The 24,454-nt window shown below is 34.1% G+C and overlaps 1 protein-coding gene across 1 annotated transcript in view; it reads left to right on the forward strand.

Annotated features, from left to right (window-relative positions):
• LOC132551145 (sodium/hydrogen exchanger 7-like) overlaps positions 1-23,913 on the forward strand; it is a 37,782-nt gene extending 13,869 nt beyond the window's left edge. The window contains 5 exon segments of the mRNA XM_060215257.1: positions 6,625-6,684; positions 13,059-13,147; positions 15,819-15,927; positions 16,329-16,460; positions 22,996-23,913. Coding sequence (XP_060071240.1) covers positions 6,625-6,684; positions 13,059-13,147; positions 15,819-15,927; positions 16,329-16,460; positions 22,996-23,100 — 495 coding nt within the window. The 3' untranslated portion in view covers positions 23,101-23,913.
• The last annotated feature ends 541 nt before the right edge of the window (positions 23,914-24,454 follow it).

The raw sequence follows: 24,454 nt of genomic DNA on the forward strand, positions 1-24,454 counted from the left end.
AAAATCTAGCTATAAACAAAGTCATGTGACCATGAAATGACAAACAGATCAAAACTGACATAGATTGTAGTGCTAGAAGATTTCTGGAGTAAAAAAAACGCAGATGTTTTGTTAAATCACAGAATCTGAGCAAAACAAGAATATAATTTTACAGCGTTGAACCAAATATAACAGTAAGGGGAGATAATCTATTATAATGATATATTATATTATGTATTTCCTTTGAAATCTTCATAATAATTGGTATTTTATCAGACTTAATTTATTTTCAACACTGAATTTATAGAGGATTATATATGGGGAATTCCACTGAACTTTTTATTCTGATATTTGAAAAAGAAGTACCAAGGTATGTAATTTATTGAGGTCATGTGAACTGTTCAGTTAGCAACTTGACATTTCACCAAGCAGCCTGAAATTTAATTTGAAGATGGCATATTTTGGACCATGTTGGTTACTCACAGTAATCTAGACTTTGAGTTTCTTCTTCCAAAAAGATTTTAGGTGTATTTAATCCAAGGTGGCAAGAATGAAACTTATGAAGGTTAATTACCATGATGGGGAAGCAAAATTTTGTTTCAGGACTTGTTTAGCAAAAGGTCAAGGTCACTGTTACTTAAAATAGAAAAAGTTTATTTTTTGTCTCAGTAGCTCTATTTGTGTTTCGTTTTGTTGTAAATTTGTTAAAGGCATATATACTTTTTAGAAATTTTCCAATTCAGAAAATGGTGTCAGATTTAGACTAATTCTTTGATAGAGTTAATGACACTAGTTAGTTAGAGCTGGCAGCCCTGAATAGCATATTTTCTGTAGAACTGGGATGTGTCTGTCTTTCTCGCATCAGGATGTTGTATATGCAAGCATGATGTTGGTATATGTGTTGTGCGATGTTCATAGAATTTTTATTTGAAAATTACTGTTTTGTTATCCTCATCAAACATTTTTAGCTCACTATCATTATATGGTTACAACTGGCTGTTCAAATAGCCTTTCTTCTGTGATCTGTCTGTCCTTACACAATTCTTATTCTTGCTCTCTTTTTGCAGATTACAGGGTAGATAATTTTCAAATTCCGCATGTATGTTCCTCTCGGTCCATATTTGTGCACTGCTCATTTAGAGACTAGTTAAAATAACAAATGACTGACAGGTGGCCATCTTAGATTTGTACATAAGGAGATTGTTACCATTATTTCACGAGAAGCACTTGATGGATCTTACTCAGATTTCATATGTAGATTCCCCTTTGTCCTTAGTGGTGCATTGTCCCGTATGTCATGTTTGACCCATTTGTCCTGTTTGGCCTGTTTTTCCCATTTTGTCCAATTTGTCCAATTTGTCCTTTTTGTCCCGTATGTCATGTATGACCCATTTGTCCTGTTTGGCCTGTTTTTCCTATTTGTCCCATTTTGTCCATTTTGTCCCATTTGTCCCGTTTGTCATGTCTGACCCATTTGTCCTGTTTGCCCTCTTTGGCCTGTTTTTCCCATTTGTCCCATTTTGTCCCATTTGTCCCTTTTTGTCCTATTTATCCCATCAGTCCCACAAATTCATCAAGATTGAAAACTCACATATATTGTGTGATATACAAGGCATGGAACTACCTTTACAAAGACATTTAATGTGAGGATGATTTGGTAATGTGAGAAAATGTGAAATTCAACTTAAAGGTGTATGCTACCTGGCATATTGTACCTGTGTTATAAGATAGGGGTTAACTTAAATAGGTTATACACAAGGTTACATACATACATGTAAATGATATCATCTCACTTTAAGGCATGATCAAGTTCTATCCGTTTCAGTTATATACACTGCATTTCATACCTTTGAAAGATGTTTGAGTTATCTCCCTTTCACAAATTATTCCACATTCATTTATGACGTTAATCTATTCAAGGTTTTTTTTTTTTTTTTTTAGATCTTATTCCTTCCTTGAAAATGGTAAAAAATAGAATCCCTCTGAAATTTTCACAGTAATTTGTAAATCATATAAACCTGCTGCCACCATATTTGTGTTATCCGCAGATGTTAAAGAGTTTTGGTGACTCTGATTGTTAGGTCTTGTATGTAAGTGTTTAAGAAGATATATACTATATTTGCATGATGGTTTTACGTTACAGGCTAGTTTACCTACATTTTCATGCCCTGACCTGGGTCTGTGTGGATTGTGTTCATTTGGAAAGGCAACAGATTTGATATGTCCCTCAGCTTTTTTATTGTAATGTAGACATTTTTCATTTTAAAATTTCAATGAAAATTTTTCTTTTAAAAACAGTATGCCAGTAACATAATTTTTAACTTAGATTTATATCGTTAATTCAAATAATGGTTAGACAAATATTGATATCATTTTATTTACATATGCAAAAAAAAATCCATTAATGACGGAAAAAAGGGAAAATATCTACTTTACATATGCAGAAATAATGTGCCATGCCATGCATTGTTGACCTCTGAACACTTGTTAGCTTTGATACCGGAGAATTACACCCTAGCAACACTACCACAATGCTACCAATATTCACGAGCAGTTCACCAATGCTAGCTAGACATCCACTGCTAGGTGACTTCATAATGTCTGAATCAAAGACACTATAAACATGTGACAACCTTCCCCTGTCTTTATGATGTCGGAATCAAAGACACTATAAACATGTCACACCCTCCCAGTGTCTTTTTGATGTCTGAATCAAGCAGACTATAAACATGTTTACTTGTACGTGTGTAACTGTTAACTTGTACATATATAAGTGTTAACTTGTACATCATTATTAACTTGTACAGGTATCACTGTTAACTTGTACAGTATAACTGTTAACTTGTACATGTATCACTGTTAACTTGTACATGTATAACCGTTAACTTGTAGGTGTATAACTGTTAACTTGTACATGTGTAACTGTTAACTTGTACATGTATAACTGTTAACTTGTAAATGTATCACCGTTAACTTGTACATGTATAACTGTTAACTTGTACATGTATAACTGTTAACTTGTACATGTATAACCTTTAACTTGTACATGTATCACCGTTAACTTGTATGTGTATAACCGTTAACTTGTAGGTGTATAACTGTTAACTTGTACATGTATAACCGGTAACTTGTACATGTATCACTGTTAATTTGTACATGTATCACTTTTAACTTGTACGTGTATAACCGTTAACTTGTACATGTATAACCGTTAACTTGTACATGTATCACTGTTAACTTGTACGTGTATAACCGTTAACTTGTACATGTATCACTGTTAACTTGTAGGTGTATAACCGTTAACTTGTATGGTTTGAAAATTATTTAAGGAAGAGATCTTAAACCAGCTCTTGTGATAACCATCATTTCTTAATTTGTTTTCATGTTTATTTGGGTTTTTTTACGTTAAGAACATGTATATTATAAGACATCGCACTGTGTATATTTGCTTGTTTTCAGTTAAGATATCATCTCAGGGTCCTGTTAAGGGTTATATTGGTATCTTGTAACTATTGTGATCAAAATTGTGTTATCAAGCATTTCATAGAATTTTCTTTTGCTTTTTTTCCCTGTTTCCCTGTGTCCCTAGTTATGGTTCATGTTTGTTACATGTGCTGCATTGTTTCTTTTCCTTATAAAATTCTCTTGTTTTATTGGTAATAAGATCTGAAAATTGAAAGACACATCAAAAAGATTATTAAATTTAATGGAAAAAACACAAAGTGATATTTCTCTTATAATTCTATCAGATGTGTATTAATAAACAAAAAAAAACCTCCTATAATTTTTCTTAAACAAAACTTTTCTGATGGCTACACAACAAGACAGAAATTATATCAGTGTTTGTTATGTCAGTTTTGTTTGGCTACATTATGATCAATAGACACTGTTTTTAACAATACTCTCTATTGAATACATCAACAATATTAAAGTATATATATAAACTTTATTTATTTTACAAAAATTGTGAAACAAGTTATTAAAACTTATACTAATCACTCTTGTTGGTCCGGATGTAAGTGCACGAAGGGTCTTATTGTGGGAGGACACCAGACTACCCCGGAAAAACCCACGTGGTCGGGCAGGTGACCCCTTACCTTTTCATATCCATTCCAAGAATCGAACCCCGGACAGTTAGGTGAAAAAACAAGTGTGTTACCATTGCGTCACCTGACCTATTATTATCAATGATATGACATACACACTAAATGATAGCTACATCTTGGCTCGATGAGAAAACAACCTCAAGGCTTATACAGAGCAATTACAAATTATTAATTCATTTCCCAAAGTAAACCTTTAATTGAAACCTTAGAGGAACAATATATTTTAAATCTTATTTGTAAGATATTATATCTCCTCTCTCTGAATTAACTTTTAATCAATAAGCTATGAAGTCATAACCTTTAGCATTAATCACAATTGTTTTATAAGGTAAGTAACAATCAAAATGCCAGCTATCAAAATTATTTACTGTGTTTGACCTTTATACCAAATACTATAAAACTGAAACGTAACAGTTGATATTACAACACATGTTTTCAATACAATATAGCTTTGAGACCTGCTTTGCACAATTTTACCCCAAAAATATCGTCATTTAAAATTATCACATCACTGCAATATTGAAAAGCAATATAGGAAAAAATTAATTTCAAAATAGAAAAAAAAATTGGTGAAGGTTTATTTTTCGTTTTCTACAAGCTGATTATTTCTGTTTTCTTAAAATATTATTTTAAATGTAGAGCTGTGATTTGCTTACAGATGTTGCGCAAAAATTATTGGAAGCTTAATAGTCTTACATTTGATATGCTGTGATTGATTGGACTGTTAATTTGTATGGAAAACGCGTCGGAATCATGATTATGATCAACTGTTTGTACAACTTAATTTCTCCCATCGTAATTGAAAAGATGGAGACAACGCTGTCTCCTACAAAGTGAGGATAAAAAAACAGAAATATTGCCAAAAATTATGAAAAACAGTACAAAAAATGATAGAATTAGTACAAAAGGTATATAAATTGTACAAAATATAATAGTGTACAAAATTATCAAAAAGAGTATGAAATATAATCAGAAGTAATACAACAATTGATAGAATCAGTACAAAACGGACAGAAATAATACAATCAGGAGTAGATAACTCTACCGCTTACAGGAGTGGAGTGGTAGATCTACAGCATTTATAGGAATGGAGTGGTGAAACCTACATTAGTTATGGGAATGGAGTTGTGAAACCTACATCAGTTATGGGAATGGAGTTGTGAAACCTACATCAGTTATGGGAATGGATTTGTGAAACCTACATCAGTTATGGGAATGGAGTGGTGAAACCTACATTAGTTATGGGAATGGAGTGGTGAAACCTACATCAGTTATGGGAATGGAGTGGTAGACCTACATCAGTTATGGGAATGGAGTGGTGAAACCTACATCAGTTATAGGAATGGAGTGGTAAAACCTACATCAGTTATGGGAATGGAGTGGTGAAACCTACATCAGTTATGGGAATGGAGTGGTGAAACCTACATCAGTTATGGGAATGGAGTGGTAGACCTAAAGCAGTTATGGGAATGGAGTGGTGAAACCTACATCAGTTATGAGAATGGAGTGGTGAAACCTACATCAGTTATAGGAATGGAGTAGTGAAACCTTCATCAGTTATGGGAATGGAGTGGTGAAACCTACATCAGTTATGAGAATGGAGTGGTAGACCTAAATCAGTTATGGGAATGGAGTAGTGAAACCTACATCAGTTATGGGAATGGAGTGGTAGACCTACATCGGTTATGGGAATGGAGTGGTGAAACCTACATCAGTTAGGGGAATGGAGTTGTAGATCTACAGCAGTTATGGGAATGGAGTGGTGAAACCTACATCAGTTATGGGAATGGAGTGGTAGACCTACATCAGTTATGGGAATGGAGTGGTGAAACCTACATCAGTTATAGGAATGGAGTAGTGAAACCTACATCAGTTATGGGAATGGAGTGGTGAAACCTACATCAGTTATGAGAATGGAGTGGTAGACCTAAATCAGTTATGGGAATGGAGTAGTGAAACCTACATCAGTTATGGGAATGGAGTGGTAGACCTACATCGGTTATGGGAATGTAGTGGTGAAACCTACATCAGTTAGGGGAATGGAGTTGTAGATCTACAGCAGTTATGGGAATGGAGTGGTGAAACCTACAGTAGTTATGGGAATGGAGTGGTAGACCTACACCAGTTATAGGAGTGGAGTGGTGAAACCTACATCGGTTATGGGAATGGAGTGGTGAAACCTACATCAGTTATGGGAATGGAGTTGTAGATCTACATCAGTTATGGGAATGGAGTTGTAGACCTACAGTAGTTATAGGAATGGAGTGGTGAAACCTACATCAGTTATGGGAATGGAGTGGTGAAACCTTCATCAGTTATGGAAATGGAGTGGTGAAACCTACAGTTGTTATGGGAACGGAGTGGTAGATCTACATCAGTTATGGGAATGGAGTGGTAAAACCTACCACAGTTATCAGCGAAGCTAAACCACAGTATTTTCCAATTGCAATATCATTTGCATTTACATATAATGGTGAATGGCTCAATGTTCTAAATGATGGACTGTGAAGTCATGTACTTTGTTTTAATTTCTCAACAGGCTCAGGAATACTTAGATGAAAGTAGCATGCCAGAACAGCCAGAATCCCCGTTACTGGAGGTAGAGTGTATTTTACTGTCTCGGTGCTCTCCTTCAACACCTTTTTTGTTGTTTCTCAAGAATAAGGCAAGCTGTTCTGAACAAAATTATTTAAACCATAGATAAAAGGTTAGAAACATTTCTTTCTTAGGGTAATGTTTTGAATAATTTTTTAATGTTTTAAAATCCATTCAAAACATCTAAGAATAATTATCATAGTTTTGTTTGGCTGCATTGAACATTTCAATAAGGAAAAAAGAGAAATGTTTAGCTTTAGATAAATTTCAACTTTTATTCCATTAAACATACAGAATTATGTATCTTAAAAATATTCAGTTTTTTTAAGTAATTGAGAAAAAAGTTCTTATCTTTCTCTTTGTTTCATGATTAAGTGTGCTCATTTCTTTATTCCAAAAAAAAATAAAAAATTTTAGAAAAAAAAATCACATATTCTATTTTTGAGAAATTTTAGAAAAAAAAAGCTGTTGTCTTTTGGAGGGATTGTGGACTTTTTCTTCCTCCAGGGGATAGAAATTTATATTACCCATGTACTAGGCTGAAGCGTTTTGTTGAAAATAACCTAATTTGCTGTGCCTTAATTCTTTAACGTTTTGCCAGAGATTGTAACCTTAATTCAAGTAAAGTTCTACCTGTAAATTGAGAATGTTTCTTCACACCTGTAGGTACCATGGATTGTAGCCTTGCATGAGCAAGCATTTTCCATGTACACGCTTGTTGCTGTATCCCTGTTTGTATTATGTATGGCACTGTTGAATAGCAGAGGACTCGTTCAAACCTTTATCTTAATTTTTCCATCTGACCCTAAATTTCCGTAAATCTTTGTAGAGCTGACACTGAGATACAGTCAACAAACTTAAATCATCAACAGCTCTGACAAAGAACTTTCTCTTTAAAAATTTCTACTTGAATCAAACATTCCACTTGGAATCATACCAAATATAAAATAGGTCACAGAAACATGCTTTTGCACATAATTGGGTCAAAGTTTACATTTAGAAACATTCTATTTTTAGGAATCAAATGTAGGTCAATGAGATTTTTAAAAAGATTTTTAGGTTTTGACTTGGGTAAAATGTACATTTCCTCAACAATAAACAAAGGTCACAGTGACCTATATTATCTTTTTGTCTTAATAATAGAATTGGACTTCACAACGAGACACAATTGAACTTAACACAATTTCTGATATACCAAAACTTTAGACTGAATTTCAGGTAAAAAAAATTATTTTCTTATTTTCCTTTAGTTTTTTTTAAATCATGATAATGTTCTTACGAATTTTGAAAAACTATAGAATTAAAATTGCAGCAATTGTGCAAGCCATTTTATAATCTTCAGTGTTGTGTGGGGAAGTTGTCAATTAGTTTTGTTGTAGGGTGGGTTTCACAAAGTGTGAATTTTTTTTTCCGTTGGAAAACGAGAATGATGTGGACAATCAACATGCATATTATCCATATTCCCATCAAGGTATATTAGTTTTAAGGAGTAAAGTAGCCAAATATTATATAGTTATTTTTTCTAATATATACTGGTAATAAAGAATTAGCATTTACTTCAGAGAATGTTTTACTCATCTTAATATTGTTGAACTTTTCCAAATACATGTAATTCAACTCCAGATAAAATGTTAAATTGAGGTTCAAACGAAATAATGCCATTTGACTTAGAATAATAACAAACAAAAACATACATAGCTTGAAATGAAACATCAATTTAACTGCCGATGTCTAAAATCTATGACTAGTACAAATATATGTACTCCTTAATAACTCTAGATATTTTGTTAATATTTTAAAAGTTTGTTTTTCTTTTTTTTTTTTTTGCTTTTTTACATGTTGATTTTCATTTCGATAACTTTCCTTTATTTTTAACCATAACTTTGGGAACATTTACATGTAAATGTGAAGATGAGATTATCTGAAACCATATGTTTTCTGATAGGCTAACTAACATTTTATTGAAACTTGGCTTGTCATATACCATTCCTTTTAAATTTGTTTGTTTTTTTTTTTTAACCTGCTTAAGTAACTTATTTTTTTAGCATGTCACCTATATTGTTTTGAAGTGAAGGTTACAGAAAGTGTGTACCTCAACTATTACTTAATTTCTAACCAATGTTTCAAATAAAAGCGAGGTGTTTGTATGACCGTCCCTTGTCTGACAAAGCTTCTGTAGCACAGCTTGGAGAATGTTTCCACGTAAACATCATGGTAGCTAATTTTTGTTTATCATTGTCTAACAGTGTTTTGTGTTTTAAAGTAAGGTCAACACCACGTCCATTTCTCATTTTGACATTGAACCTTCAAAAAAAAAAGAATAAAGGTCTACAGTTTTCAGTCTTGATCTCGATGACCACCATTTTATCATTATTCTATTATTCCATTATTCATCCTGATTATCATATATAAAGTTTAGAAAAGCATTATGGTAAAGATAGATTTTAAAATATAAATTCATGTATTATTTACGTATAATTTCAGCCACAATTGAAGCTATTGTTTTATGTATCCACTTTGACAGCTGTCTCTGAAGCTACACCGAAAACTCAAGAACTATAAACAAAAATAAGGAAGCTTAGCTGTACACCAGTATGAGACGGTTTTTTTATGAGTACCTGCCACTCATGTGCTTTTGACTGATACAGATCGTCTAGAACTCTCATTTGCAATCATATACAGGAGGATTTGAAGATTGAAATAAAATTAATATTCTCATGGACTTAATTGATCATACCTTTTAATATGAATCACAATAATGTCTTCTGCACTTTTGCAGTTACATTGAAGTCATAGCGGAAGTTTACAATTGTATTTTGCATCCTGGGATTGATAGGTCATCGGGTTATAGGTCAAATTCTAGAATGACCACCATGCCTGTTTATGTTGTGAATGGCGTTGTGTAACTTACAAGAAGAAATAATTTGGGATTATAAGAATTTGGTCAGCATGCAAGGGCCTTCATTAATTTCTAACAAGCCCTATATCTGTGTGTAGACAATCTGTGAAGGCACCCACGCCAAACAAGTTTGATAATTGCTATTTACATTTTTTTTTAAAATACATAAATAAAGAAGAGGATTGTTTATGTATAATTCATTTGCAAAGTTTATTAAATGTTTCACTGATGATCTTGATAAACTGCCCCTTATTATCTGTTTCTGGTTTATCAAATGTCAAAAATAGTTGTCACCATGTCGTAAAAAAAGGGTGAGGCTTATATTCAGGTAGGGCTTATATGTGGATTAAATTTCTAAAATGCTAAAAATTGGCCCTGTGGATTATATAACGTTGTGGTTTATAAACTGGAAAATACGATATTTAATTAATTTTGTTTATATGACCATATTTAATTATCTTTAAGCAACAAAGTTTGTATTTAAATGTGAATAAAGTGTATAGCATGAACTGAAACATTAGAAAAATCTTACCTCTTTAGAGTTATATTCAGATAAATCTAGAGGTTTATTTGAATTTTCATTCTGATGTGTTTGTTAAGACAATAAATAATTTTTTGTTTTAAACATAAATTTATTTACCTGACAATATTTTATAATTACTAACACCATTTCATTTAATAGTATTAACAACAAAACTGTGCTATAATCTTACACTGATTACAAATTCATTACATTATTTTAATTAATTGGTAATTAATTGATTAATTAATTAATCTGTCCTCTACTGAGATGACTTACCTGTGCTTTTTCAAGTTGGGGACCTGATTCAATGCTGCATCTGATGATCTGTAAAAAAAATCAGTGTCTATAGTAACCACTGTGATGCTGTTGTTTAAACATCCTCTGTATTCACCACAGTATTGTAGGTGTTGATTTTTGTTATAAAAGTAAACATTTATCTTTGATAAAACAGTTCTCAAATGTCCTTGATTTCTTGATACTAACATTTTTATTTATTCATTTATTTATTTATTTATTTATTGAACAGCCTGAAATCAACTGTTATGGCCTTTCTGCATTTCAGCAGCCGAAGCAAAATTTGTTTTCTGTTTAATTTTCCTCATCATTTAGTATCTCATGCACGAAGATAATACTTGCTAACTGTCCATGATCTCTGGTAATGATCTTTTCATTCAGTCGGGATCAATAATTAAGTTTAATATTGTCCTTGTAAGTCAAAATTATGTAGTGTATTTGGTTTAAATGTTTCTATCATTTTTTTTTAAACAAATAACATATGTCTTCCTACATTGTGTTTGTGGAAAACAGAGTTGTCTTTAAAATAATTTTTTTTCTATGTCATTTCATTTTGAAACTTTCGGTTTTAAATAAATTCTTATTTCCTGTGATATCTCATGTCAAAACCACTTTATTTTTAAATAAATTTTGTCTTTTGTGTCATCTTATGTCCAAACCACTTTAGTTTTAAATAAATTTTTATTTCCTGCAATATCTCATATCGAAACCACTTTATTTTTAAATAGATGATGTCTTCTGGTATATTTTATGTCAAAACCACTTTACTTTTCAAAAAATTTTGTCTTCTGTGTCATCTCATGTCGAAACCACTTTACTTTGAAATACTTTTCGTCGCCTGCGATATCTGATATTGAAACCACTTTACTTTTTGATCACTTTTAACTTGCCTTTGGACTGATGACTAACATTACTAAGCTGAATGCGCCATAGTTACTAATACATGACATAACAACTGATTTGAATTTATTACTGGAAGTTCGTCCTGTATATTCTGTATATCAATCATACATTTTCTATAGACTTGACATCTTTGTATGTGTATATCATTTAATCTAATCTGTGATGATTTCAACTTCCTTCTTATTAATGTGAACTTGATATTAGTGTTAATAATGAACTTTAAATATTGTGTAAAAGTATTTTGTAACCAGCTGCTGTTATCCCTGCCCTCTTCTCATTTGTAGGATAATTCTCTCAGACTGTTTAGAGAAAATGTTAACTTTCTGTTCCAAATACGTAGACAGTTGAACCAATTAATCTTTATGACTTGTGATGCTTCAAACATTTTGTGCCTCACAAAGGATGAAAAATGGATCTATAAGACAGGTTTAGAGATCTACAATGGGCTTTGTCTCTGACTTTAAGACAGGTTTATAGATCTACAGTGGGCTTTGTCCCTGACTTTAAGACAGGTTTAGAGATCTACAGTGGGCTTTGTCCCTGACATTAAGACAGGTTTAGAGATCTACAATGGGCTTTGTCCCTGACTTTAAGACAAGTTTAGAGATCTACAGTGGGCTTTGTGTCTGACTTTAAGACAGGTTTAGAGATCTACAAAGGGCTTTGTCCCTGACATTAAGACAGGTTTAGAGATGTACAGTGGGCTTTGTCCCTGACTTTAAGACAGGTTGAGAGATCTACAGTGGGCTTTGTCCCTGACTTTAAGACAGGTTTAGAGATCTACAGTGGGCTTTGTCCCTGACTTTAAGACAGGTTTAGAGATCTACAGTGGGCTTTGTCCCTGACATTAAGACAGGTTTAGAGATCTACAATGGGCTTTGTCCCTGACTTTAAGACAAGTTTAGAGATCTACAGTGGGCTTTGTGTCTGACTTTCAGACAGGTTTAGAGATCTACAAAGGGCTTTGTCCCTGACATTAAGACAGGTTTAGAGATGTACAGTGGGCTTTGTCCCTGACTTTAAGACAGGTTGAGAGATCTACAGTGGGCTTTGTCCCTGACTTTAAGACAGGTTTAGAGATGTACAGTGGGCTTTGTCCCTGACATTAAGACAGGTTTAGGGATCTACAATGGGCTTTGTCCCTGACTTTAAGACAAGTTTAGAGATCTACAGTGGGCTTTGTGTCTGACTTTAAGACAGGTTTAGAGATCTACAAAGGGCTTTGTCCCTGACATTAAGACAGGTTTAGAGATGTACAAAGGGCTTTGTGTCTGACTTTAAGACAGGTTTAGAGATCTACAGTTGGCTTTGTTTCTGACTTTAAGACAGGTTTAGAGATCTACAATGGACTTTGTCCCTGACATTAAGACAGGTTTAGAGATGTACAGTGGGCTTTGCCCCTCATGTAAATAGAAGGAATATTGTTCATGACAATTTTGTCCACCTGATGTATATTTCCTTACTCTGACAAGATCTGAGAACAGTTTGGATATGTATATAATTGTGATGCACTAACAAAAAGGTAGATAATTAATATCAACAGATTTATTTATATATATCAGGATATATTTAGATTGGGATCAGCGGATCAGTTCTGGTTTCTTCATATTTGCTAGGTGACGGACTCAGAATATTTTAATTACAAATCCTGCTGTTACAGTACCTAGTATTTGTAACATGATAGATGTGGATGGGCTTATTACTGAACATAGGCTTATTGCTAAATATGAATTTAGTAATACCTTTTTTTGTTGATTAGGGAGGATCCACCGTGGAGATCAGTCAGTTGAGGAAGCCACGTGATGCTAAAGCTTGGTTGGTGGCTCAGTGGCATAGCTTTGATGTCAGGTAAGTTTCTTGTCATGGATTGTCTGCCCTTGATTGGTACAAATTTGGATGAATGGTTGGGCAGGTCTACAGTGGTTAGCAAAATTGAATTATTTTACAAAATAGAAAATAATTGTTTTCATGTGTGTTGATTTTTTTTTTTTATTTTTTATTTCATTTTTTGGCAAAATATAAGACTAATGTATATATTGTAGCTGGTATCTACAAGGGTTGTGTTCTATCTAATTGAGTGGTATATTGTGGCTAGCATTTACCAGGGTTGTATTGTATCTAGCTGAGTGGTATATTTTGGCTAGCATTTACCAGGGTTTATTAATCAGGGTTGTGTATTCCCTAGCTGAGTGTTATATTGTGGCTAGCATTTACCAGGGTTACATTCTCTCTATCTGAGTGGTATATTGTGGCTAGTATTTACCAGGGTTACATTCTCTCTGAGTGGTATATTGTGGCTGGTATTTACCAGGGTTACATTCTCTCTGAGTGGTATATTGTGGCTGGTATTTACCAGGGTTACATTATCTCTGAGTGGTATATTGTAGCTGGTATTTACCAGGGTTACATTCTCTCTGAGTGGTATATTGTGGCTGGTATTTACCAGGGTTACATTCTCTCTAGCTGAGTGGTATATTGTGGCTAGTATTTACCAGGGTTACTTTCTCTCTGAGTGGTATATTGTGGCTAGTATTTACCAGGGTTACTTTCTCTCTGAGTGGTATATTGTGGCTAGTATTTACCAGGGTTACTTTCTCTCTGAGTGGTATATTGTGGCTAGTATTTACCAGGGTTACATTCTCTCTGAGTGGTATATTGTGGCTAGTATTTACCAGGGTTACATTCTCTCTGAGTGGTATATTGTAGCTAGTATTTACCAGGGTTACATTCTCTCTGAGTGGTATATTGTAGCTAGTATTTACCAGGGTTACATTCTCTATGAGTGGTATATTGTGGCTAGTATTTACCAGGGTTACATCATCTCTATCTGAGTGGTATATTGTAGCTAGTATTTACCAGGGTTACATTCTCTCTGAGTGGTATATTGTAGCTAGTATTTACCAGGGTTACATTCTCTCTGAGTGGTATATTGTGGCTAGTATTTACCAGGGTTACATTCTCTCTGAGTGGTATATTGTGGCTGGTATTTACCAGGGTTACATTCTCTCTGAGTGGTATATTGTAGCTAGTATTTACCAGGGTTACATTCTCTCTGAGTGGTATATTGTAGTTACATTCTCTCTGAGTGGTATATTGTAGCTAGTATTTACCAGGGTTACATTCTCTCTGAGTGGTATATTGTAGCTAGTATTTACCAGGGTTACATTCTCTCTGAGTGGTATATTGTGGCTAGTATTTACCAGGGTTACATTCTCTCTGAGTGGTATATTGTGGCTAGTATTTACCAGGGTTACATTCTCTCTGAGTGGTATATTGTAGCTAGTATTTACCAGGGTTACATTCTCTCTGAGTGGTATATTGTAGCTAGTATTTACCAGGGTTACATTCTCTCTGAGTGGTATATTGTAGCTAGTATTTACCAGGGTTACATTCTCTCTGAGTGGTATATTGTAGCTAGTATTTACCAGGGTTACATTCTCTCTCTGAGTGGTATATTGTGGCTAGTATTTACCAGGGTTACATTCTCTCTGAGTGGTATATTGTGGCTAGTATTTACCAGGGTTACATTCTCTCTAGCTGAGTGGTATATTGTGGCTAGTATTTACCAGGGTTACATTCTCTCTAGCTGAGTGGTATATTGTGGCTAGTATTTACCAGGGTTACATTCTCTCTAGCTGAGTGGTATATTGTGGCTAGTATTTACCAGGGTTACTTTCTCTCTGAGTGGTATATTGTAGCTAGTATTTACCAGGGTTACATTCTCTCTGAGTGGTATATTGTGGCTGGTATTTACCAGGGTTACATTCTCTCTGAGTGGTATATTGTGGCTAGTATTTACCAGGGTTACATTCTCTCTAGCTGAGTGATATATTGTGGCTAGTATTTACCAGGGTTACATTCTCTCTGAGTGGTATATTGTGGCTAGTATTTACCAGGGTTACTTTCTCTCTGAGTGGTATATTGTAGCTAGTATTTACCAGGGTTACATTCTCTCTGAGTGGTATATTGTGGCTGGTATTTACCAGGGTTACATTCTCTCTGAGTGGTATATTGTAGCTAGTATTTACCAGGGTTACATTCTCTCTGAGTGGTATATTGTGGCTAGTATTTACCAGGGTTACATTCTCTCTGAGTGGTATATTGTGGCAAGTATTTACCAGGGTTACATTCTCTCTGAGTGGTATATTGTAGCTAGTATTTACCAGGGTTACATTCTGTCTGAGTGGTATATTGTAGCTTACACCCTGTGTGGTTATTAGACAGAGCAGTAGCCAGTGTTAGTCATATAAAAGGTTTATGATTCCGATATTATACTACAAGTCACAAAGTATATTCTAACAATATACCACAATTGTAAGACCACAAATTACACATGTTAATACAAATTGTACTGGTCTGTGCTAATCTGGTTTCATCCTTAAGCCTGACAGTTTAACTTCACTGCTCTGAATGGCATGCTTTTGTATATATATATGACCCTGGCTGTTTACAGAGCTATAATCCCAACAAATGAACAAATGGTTGCTATAGGAATTGATAACTATGATATGATTTACAGATTTATGAAGCCGTTTCTGACTCACTGTCGCCCAACACTGATGGAGACGTCACCAGCCTGTTGTATGCCGTTGGCACGTCTACTGACCACTGACGAACAGCTACAGGGGGTACAGCTGATTTTCTAAGTGTCTAGTCTTACTGATTCTCTGTATCTTACTTAGTCGGTGCTATCCATTCAACACCCTGTAACGTTATTGTGTTACATCAGTCATTAAGTTTATTTAGATATTTTCCTGAAAATTTTATCAAATAGTGTCTAATTTTTTATCAAAACTAAAGTTTGATCTAACATTGACTTAAAATTTTGATGAGAACTAATTAAACATTGTCCAAATCCTGACTTATACTGCTAGATTAGAATTTTGTCGAGAATCAATTAAAGCTTTTCCAAATTTTACTCCTAAAATGTAAAAAGGACAGTAAACACATTGATGAAAGTCTGTGCAGTTTCTGATATAGTATTCTCCATTATTCACATTACTCATAAGTTTTCTGTTTTCGGATTCAGAGTGACCCCACGAAGGACACCGACTCCGACATAGATATGATTATAGACCACCGAGAACTCTCCATTGGCGAAGATACAATTAGTACGGTTTCACAAAGTCAACCATATACGAGCACAGAACCCACGTCACAGGTATGTGTCATAAGGTAACACAGGCTCGCTATGGGATTTAGTCTTGTCACAGTCTAATCAAGTCACAATCACAGTCACATTACACTCACACACAGAAAATTTGTCACCAATTCTAGTCACAGTCACGCTCCCCCATCTAGTCACTAAATATGTGACATTAACATTATACTGTGTATTACAGAGTCACTGTGTAAACCTTGTCAATAACAGTGACAAAATATTACAATCGCAGCACATAACTAATTTACAGTTTGTACAGCAGAAGGGTGTGACACTGCTTACCAGTCTTCGGTGGACAGCATCATCCTGTCACTAGTCACAAAACCTTGTCCCCTTGTCACATTGTACCAAGTCACAACTCTACATACACTAGTCACTATGAACCAGTCACAAAACTTTTGTCCCCTAGTCACATTGTACCAGTCACTATGGACCAATCACAAAACCTTTGTCCCCTAGTCACAATACCAGTCACCACACTTTATGCTCCTGTCAGTGTGGACCAATCACGAAACCTTTGTCCCCTAGTCACAATACCAGTCATCACACTTCTCTATCATTGTTTACCTGTTGGCCCACACTGACACAGGTATCCATACTAACTGATGATTGTTTATATGCCTGACTGCCATTTTCTGTATTAACCATATATTTTGTTTGATTCTGCTTGATATTTGAAGATTTTATTTTTCTTTTATTTGAGGTGGATGTATGGGTTCATTCCCAACCCCAAGTCTCCCTAGATGACCCTCCCTTGACCCCCTGACCTCATGACCTCCGACATTAGAATCCTTTTCACCTGTGATAGACACCTTTCAAGTGTAAGTTTGTGTAGTGTAGGTACCTCACATAGGCAGTCCTAGTTGTGTATGTCCTACAGCCAGTCCTAGTATGTATGTCCTACAGCCAGTCCTAGTGTGTATGTCCTACAGCCAGTCCTAGTGTGTATGTCCAACAGTCTGAGTCCTCGTGAACTATATACCCTAAACTTCCACAATCAGTCCTAGTGTGTACATCCCACAATCAGTCCTAGTATGTACATCCTACAGCCAGTCCGACTGTTTATATCCTTCAGACAGACCTATTGTGTATGTCTTACAGTCAGACCTATTGTGTATGTCCTACAGTCAGTCCTATTGTGTATGTCCTACAGTCAGTCCTATTGTGTATGCCCTACAGACAGTCCTACTGTGCATGTCCTACAGTCAGTCCTAGTATGTACATCCTACAGACAGTCCTACTGTACATGTCCTACAGTCAGTCCTATTGTGTATGTCCTACAGTCAGTCCTATTGTGTATGCCCTACAGTCAGTCCTACTGTGTATGCCTTACAGACAGTCCTAGTATGTACATCCTACAGACAGTCCTACTGTACATGCCCTGCAGACAGTCCTATTGTGCATCTCCTACAGTCAGTCATATTGTGTATGCCTTACAGACAGTCCTATTGTGTATGTCCAATAGTCAGTCCTATTGTGTATGCCCTACAGTCAGTCCTAGTATGTATACCCAACAGCTAGTCCTAATATGTAAGTTCTACAGACAGTCCTATTGTATTTGTTCTAAGCTAATTGAATTTTATGGACAGATGTTGAGATTTCTGGGTTGAAAGGTCACCTATTGACTTGGATTGTCTGTGTATACCTTAGCCCTGCTTGCAAGAATATATTGACTTGTGTCAGCTTTCTGTGATTGACATCTGCTGCTTAAGAAGGCTTCTATAACTAACCACAGTTAATGGAATGACTTTGATTTTAACATTACATATCAGATGTCATAAGATTTTCATCTTTATCCTCAACATCAAACAACAGTCATAATTGAAACTGTAATTTTGTGTTACCATCCAATAACATGGCACAAAACATTACTTCATTTTAGTTGGCTGGCTACTGTATCATGTGTGAAGTTTTCTCTGGGACTTTAATTCTCTGGCATAGCACTGTTCATCAAGTCATTCTAAAAGACATAAAGCCTTATATTTCAGCTTTAATTTTGATGCAAAAATTTTATTTTCATATTCATTTGATATAGAGACAAAATGGGCTAAAGTTTCCCTGTATACAGTCAGCGGTCGATATGTTAATATGAAAATCTTTCTAAATCATCAAATCCTTTAAGCAAATGGAAACTCTTAATTCATTAATCTGCCCATTAAAAATGAGACTCGGAAATTGTTTTATTAAATAATTTTTGTTTCAAATCACAGATAATTTTACATTATTAGTTAATTTTACCATTTGATGTTACAGGAAGTTTTAACTTATCTCTTATTGAGATATTATCACCATTGTCACTATTAGTATCATGTTCTCAATGACAGTGTCCCTTGTTCTGGTATCAAACAAAATTTGTGACTATGTGACAGTTCTATGATTGTGATTTTTGTGTTCTCATGGTTGATTTCCAATTTCATTTCTTTTTTGATATAATTTTATCAAAATGAAATCTTATATAACTGTGTGCTTGTTAATTACATCTCTGTGCTTAAGATTGGTAAACCTAATAAAATTGATTAATACATTTTGCCTATTAATATTAGAGAGATGATATAAAATACATTCAGAACTTATCAGGTAATAGTATAATTTTCGGTTGAATCTAATTTTAACTGCAGTGTATGTCTTGTGAAACAGTCTGCAGAGGCTAAAAATACTGACAGATAGAAACTTTTTTTGAAATGAACAAAATCATAATTATGAGAAAGGTAATAAACGATGTATTAAGAGAAATTACTTTTCAGAATTTAAAAGAAGTCTTTTTTATTCAGTTGAGTGCCTTTATTCTAAGACCCTCATCCTTGTTTAACTTATACATTAATTTTTATTTTGGATGCAATCAATATTTACAGACTGGAATTTGGTTTTAATTTCTATTTAAGTACTTACCAAATATATAAAGCAGTTCACTTTGGAATTTGAGTTTCCTAAACCTACACAAAGTCTAAGACTGGGCATGCAAACAGCTGTGTTACTATGTCAGAATATACCGCTAGATGTATGTACCCACACAGATCTAGTACTGAATGAAAAATTTATCAGGAACATAGCTGGAAATGACTTTCCATATCAATTTTACCAGTGCCAGGTAATAAGCCCACCCATGATTTTATAGAAGTGTAGCAAAGCAATGATATTCCATGCAATTAGTCAAGAATCATCTACTGGCTCCTTATTGTAGGATTAAATTGTCAAGTGAAATGCCAGTGTATATAACGTTAATAGATTTTGTAGATAGGAATTTAGGAAAGCAGACTAGAAAGAGACATGTAATTTTGTTAATAATGTTAAGAATTACTCACAGTGACATTTACATATAGCCATACTTATAACTGACTTAAGTTTTACACTGTTGTATCTGTAGAGTCTGGAATTACACGTTGCTATTGAAACTGAGGGCTGAGATAGTACGTACGCCCTCACACAAGACAGGAGGTAAAAAAAAGGTGGCTGGGACTTCACATTCAACCCGATTAGCCAGTGACTTCTGTTTTGTTTGTTGGTGATTGGTTGATTTGTTTGGTTATTAAAACTGACCAGTAACATGTATTGGTTGCTTTTAGTTTGTTTCTGTTAGTGCTTGTTCGTTTGCTCACCTGACCTTAAGGGCGACGTGAGTTTATGGCATAACATGGTGTCCATCGTCTGTCATTAACTTTTTCACAAAACGCTACTAATCATGAACCACTGAACAAATTTTGACCAAAATTTGAGAAAGAGATTGAATTTTTTTTTTTTTTTTTTTTTATGAACAGTGGGTCTGACACCCCACACCCCCATTTGGACCAGAGGGACAGGACCTAATAGGTGATATAGAGCAAATGTTTTTAAAATCCTTCATCCTCTGTAGAAATCTATTGATTTGGTCCCAATTTGGTCTGAAGCATCCGAGAATGAAAGCAAATAAATTTTGTATAAATGGTGGATCTCAGCCCCCAGGGGCAGGTAGGGCAGAGCCCAATAGGAGAAATATAGTAAATTGTTCTTCTTCTTTCATAGGAGTCTCAATTTCATCAGAAATATGTTTAGGTGAAGGAGAATATTGAATAAATGGTTTGGCTGACTCTGAAGGGGCAGAAGGGTGGTGCCTAATGGGGAAATAGAAATAATAAATAAATAGAATTACTTTTCCTTTAGTATAGAGGAAGCAATTTCAGTCAAAAAAGCCAGGTGAGAAGTACAGGTCCTGTGGGCCTCTTGTTTTGTTTGTGATTTAGTTAATCAAATATTTCCTTTTCTTCCTTTTTCCATTCTTCATGTTTGTTGGTTTCTGTGTTTACCTGCCTGTAATAAGCCCGCTTACGTTACGGAAAACCAGTGAAATATTGATAAGTAAAATTATGAACCAATGCTATTTCTTTGATCCATGTAATAAGCCCACTGCTGGTAGCCCTTACAAATAGTTTGACCTCCTGGGCTTATTGAGTGACAAAACACAGTACACAGAGGCATTGATATTAATAACCTATACTGTCAATTACTAACATGGATTTTCATGCTTACTGTGGATAGAGTTAGGGTTATGTCTAATAAACAGATCACCATGATAAAAACTAGAAGAAGAGAACATTTGCCTGATTTTAGCAGTTTTAGAAATAATTATGCACTAACTGGCAATAAGCCCTAACAGGCTACACCTAAATTTGAATCAAAGTTTGGGGTGGACTTATTACAGGACAATGTCTTTTTGTTAGTGATTCTAATTAATAGCAGTTTATTTATAGGTGGGCTTATTATCAGACGTGGGCTTATTACCAGACATGGGCTCATTACAAGGTGATTCATAGAAATCTTTGTCCAGACTTATCCCAGACTTGCAAATCTGATATCTAACCGCTGATGTGGTGCATCATGGGTATTATTTTAGCTATGGTGTTTCGTCTGTTGGTGTGCATCATGCATAAACATATTAGGTCATCCATCCATAGGGTCTGGATGGCCTATAGTATTTTAAACTTCTTCTCCTGTTCTGTGCGACTGAGCTTAAACTTGCCTGAAATGATCCTGAGATGGCCTTGACGAAACATTGTTATTATTTGTCAGTCCTAAATATATTATGGTCATGGCCACCTTCATGAAAACGACATTTTAAACTTCTTCATAAGCCCTTCTGTTGCCATTGAGCTGAAAATTGGTAGGAATGTCTGGGAAGAGAAGTCAATAAAATGTTTCTTTTTTTCTACCTCGTCAAATACACTTTTGCAGCCATGGAAGCAATTTTGTAACAAATTTTAATAATCATGGTTTCCTTGAACAATACCACATATTTTAAACTTCCTCTCCAGTTCCACCAGTGGAATAGAGCTGAAACTTGCCTGAAATGATCCTGAGATGGATCTAACCAAATGTTACTTTTGGGTCAATCCGAAATCCAAAATGGCAGCTATTGTGAAAAATACTTCTGAAATTCCATCCCTTGTCCATTGGTCTGAAATTTTATGGTAATGTTGAAATGAAGAGTATTTTTACCCATTCTGCTTAAGTATTCCAAACAATTTTACTCAGTTAATATTTGTTCCCGCTACTACTAATGCTGTTACCAGTATCATATATTTGTCTTTAAGCCAATGACATCATGTTTCAAAGTTTGTTCCCATGGTTACAAAAACTGCTGTTTATTATATTTTTTATATTTTCTAGCTTTTAAAATCTTTTGATATTTGAGTTATAGTTTTTTTTTTTTTTTTTTTTTTTTCCATTTTATAAATTTGTTTTCCGAACACAAATTAATGTTTATTTTAAATTCCAGCCTGTGACTAAGAGTACTAAGTATTGAGACATTAGCCTTCAAAGTTTATGGATTTTTGTAAATCCAGTTTCTTGCGTTTATTTTTCATTCTGAAAAACAGATCTTAAAGTTATCAGTGTTGCATATTTAATAAATGTAGCCTAATTCTGTGTAGGTGCTGTAAGCTTTCTGCAGGAAAGATATCAAAACTACATTTATGGTTGTCATTGTCTATGGGTTTTACTTTCAGTTTTTTTTTAAAAGGATTTAGCAACATTAAAGATAAATAGATACATAAATGAAAAATCCAGAAAATTTCAAATTCATAGAGAACACCATTTAATCACTTTTGTGATTTGTGTGAAAGATGTATCTAGTTTGCTTCAAGCTTTTCATTAAACCATGAAAATTTAACCGTCACAAAATGTAGTATTGTCAAGGAAACTGTCATTTAACACGATAGTCTAGAATTCTTTTAGTCAACTGCATTTTAATTCAGTCTTTTCTTGAATAAATATATGTTTTCCTGTTTTTCATATATTTACTACAATCTTTCATAATGGGTATCTCTGACTGGGGTATCTGAAATGTATCAAAAACTTGTAAACGTTGAACTTTTTCTTTAAGTAAAATTCTTGTTTACAAAAATATGTATAGATACCAGTAAATATACATACATATTTGAAAATTAGATAAGAGATAATTCTTTTTAATCAATAAAGTATTCCTTTGTTGAAAAGTTTGGCCATGGAATGAAGATTATCTTTATGTTAGGTAATTGTATATGAAGTTATTTCTGTACTTCAGGGTTACAAGGAAGACTGTACATCCGGTGACCTAGGTATGGGACAAAGGGAGGATCATCTAAACATGAGAGTCAACCTGCCAGGACCACAGGGGCACAGAGTCTGAACTTTGACCTTCAAGATCAAGAGCATGCCATTCAGCCTAGCCTTTATTTTTTGCATCAATCTGTGAAAAGAGAGATGTAAAATTTTGAATCAGGGTTCATAATATATATGACCCTTTAACCTCTGATTGTGACCTTTTGACTTATGATTGTGACCATGAAATTGAGGTTACAAAGTGTGACCCTTTGACCTTTCAAGGTGACCATGAAAGTTATTTAAAAGACACTGTGAAGCTAAATATATATGTATATAGAATGGTTGAAGTGATAGATTTGTCATAGATGTGTTGAATTTGACCAAGAAGTGGGTTTAACTAAAAAGCATGACCTAAAAATGCAAAGGTCATAGGTGAAAAGTCAAAGTGTATTTTCATTCAAGTTATGTGGACACTTATGTGCAACACTTGAATCTGCAGGTTATGTGTGTCATGTGATCTATCAATCCCAGAGAACCATTCTATCGAAAGAACACAGGATGAACAACACCCAAGGCACATGTCAATGACCTTTGAACTCATCTGTTACCAAGGCAGGATTTGAATGAAAGACTCGGGGAGTAAATCCCTGTGGCTAAATCAAATGTGATGATGAGAAAGTGAGCTTGTTTGTTTACTAATTGTGTAACTGATGATTGAAGAGCTTCTGCCTGTTGTAATGAAGACTAAACAGGTGTTGAAAGTGTGATTGAATGTATATAATCTCATGTAGAACAAATTTATCTCTTTGTTTCATTAGAAATCTTTAGATATTTAAGTTGTTTTATTTGTCATAACACAATATCGTCATTTCTTAACAGGTACCTTTCACTATTTATAAAGACCAAATCTAACTATGTTATTGATTTTTTTTTTTTTTTTTTGCACTTCAACGATGATGAGAAATGAAAACTTTCAGCTTTTCAGCTGATTTGTATATATATTCTATCATTATAGTATATTGTAAACTTTAAATTTCCTTATAGCATGAACTCAAATATCCAGGTCAAAGCATTCTTTTATTAAGCAATTTCCACCCCAAAGTTTTTATTTACAATACGTATATTACATACAGCTAATCTGTTTGAGTTTGTCTCAATTTGCCTTATCTATAGTTTCTGAATTTCATGTAATATATAATTCAAAACTTAAGTGCCAAGAATAAAAAAAAGCTACAAAATGTCTTTAAACTAATGAATATTCATGAATATTCAATAAGAATTTAGGCCTAGTGAGCGAGCACCTCGGTTTGAAAAATCATTCTTCATATAATTTCTCTAAATGTTGTATTACGAAAGATCAATACTAAAATCACTGCTAGTATTTTTCCAATGAATTGATTTTTATTTAAATATCTTGATAAAAAATATCAATTAAAAAT

Source organism: Ylistrum balloti, unplaced genomic scaffold, assembly GCF_031769215.1.
Source record: "Ylistrum balloti isolate Yb309-2 unplaced genomic scaffold, AGI_CSIRO_Ybal_v1 Utg370180, whole genome shotgun sequence".
In the NCBI taxonomy this organism is placed as follows: Eukaryota; Metazoa; Mollusca; class Bivalvia; order Pectinida; family Pectinidae; genus Ylistrum; species Ylistrum balloti.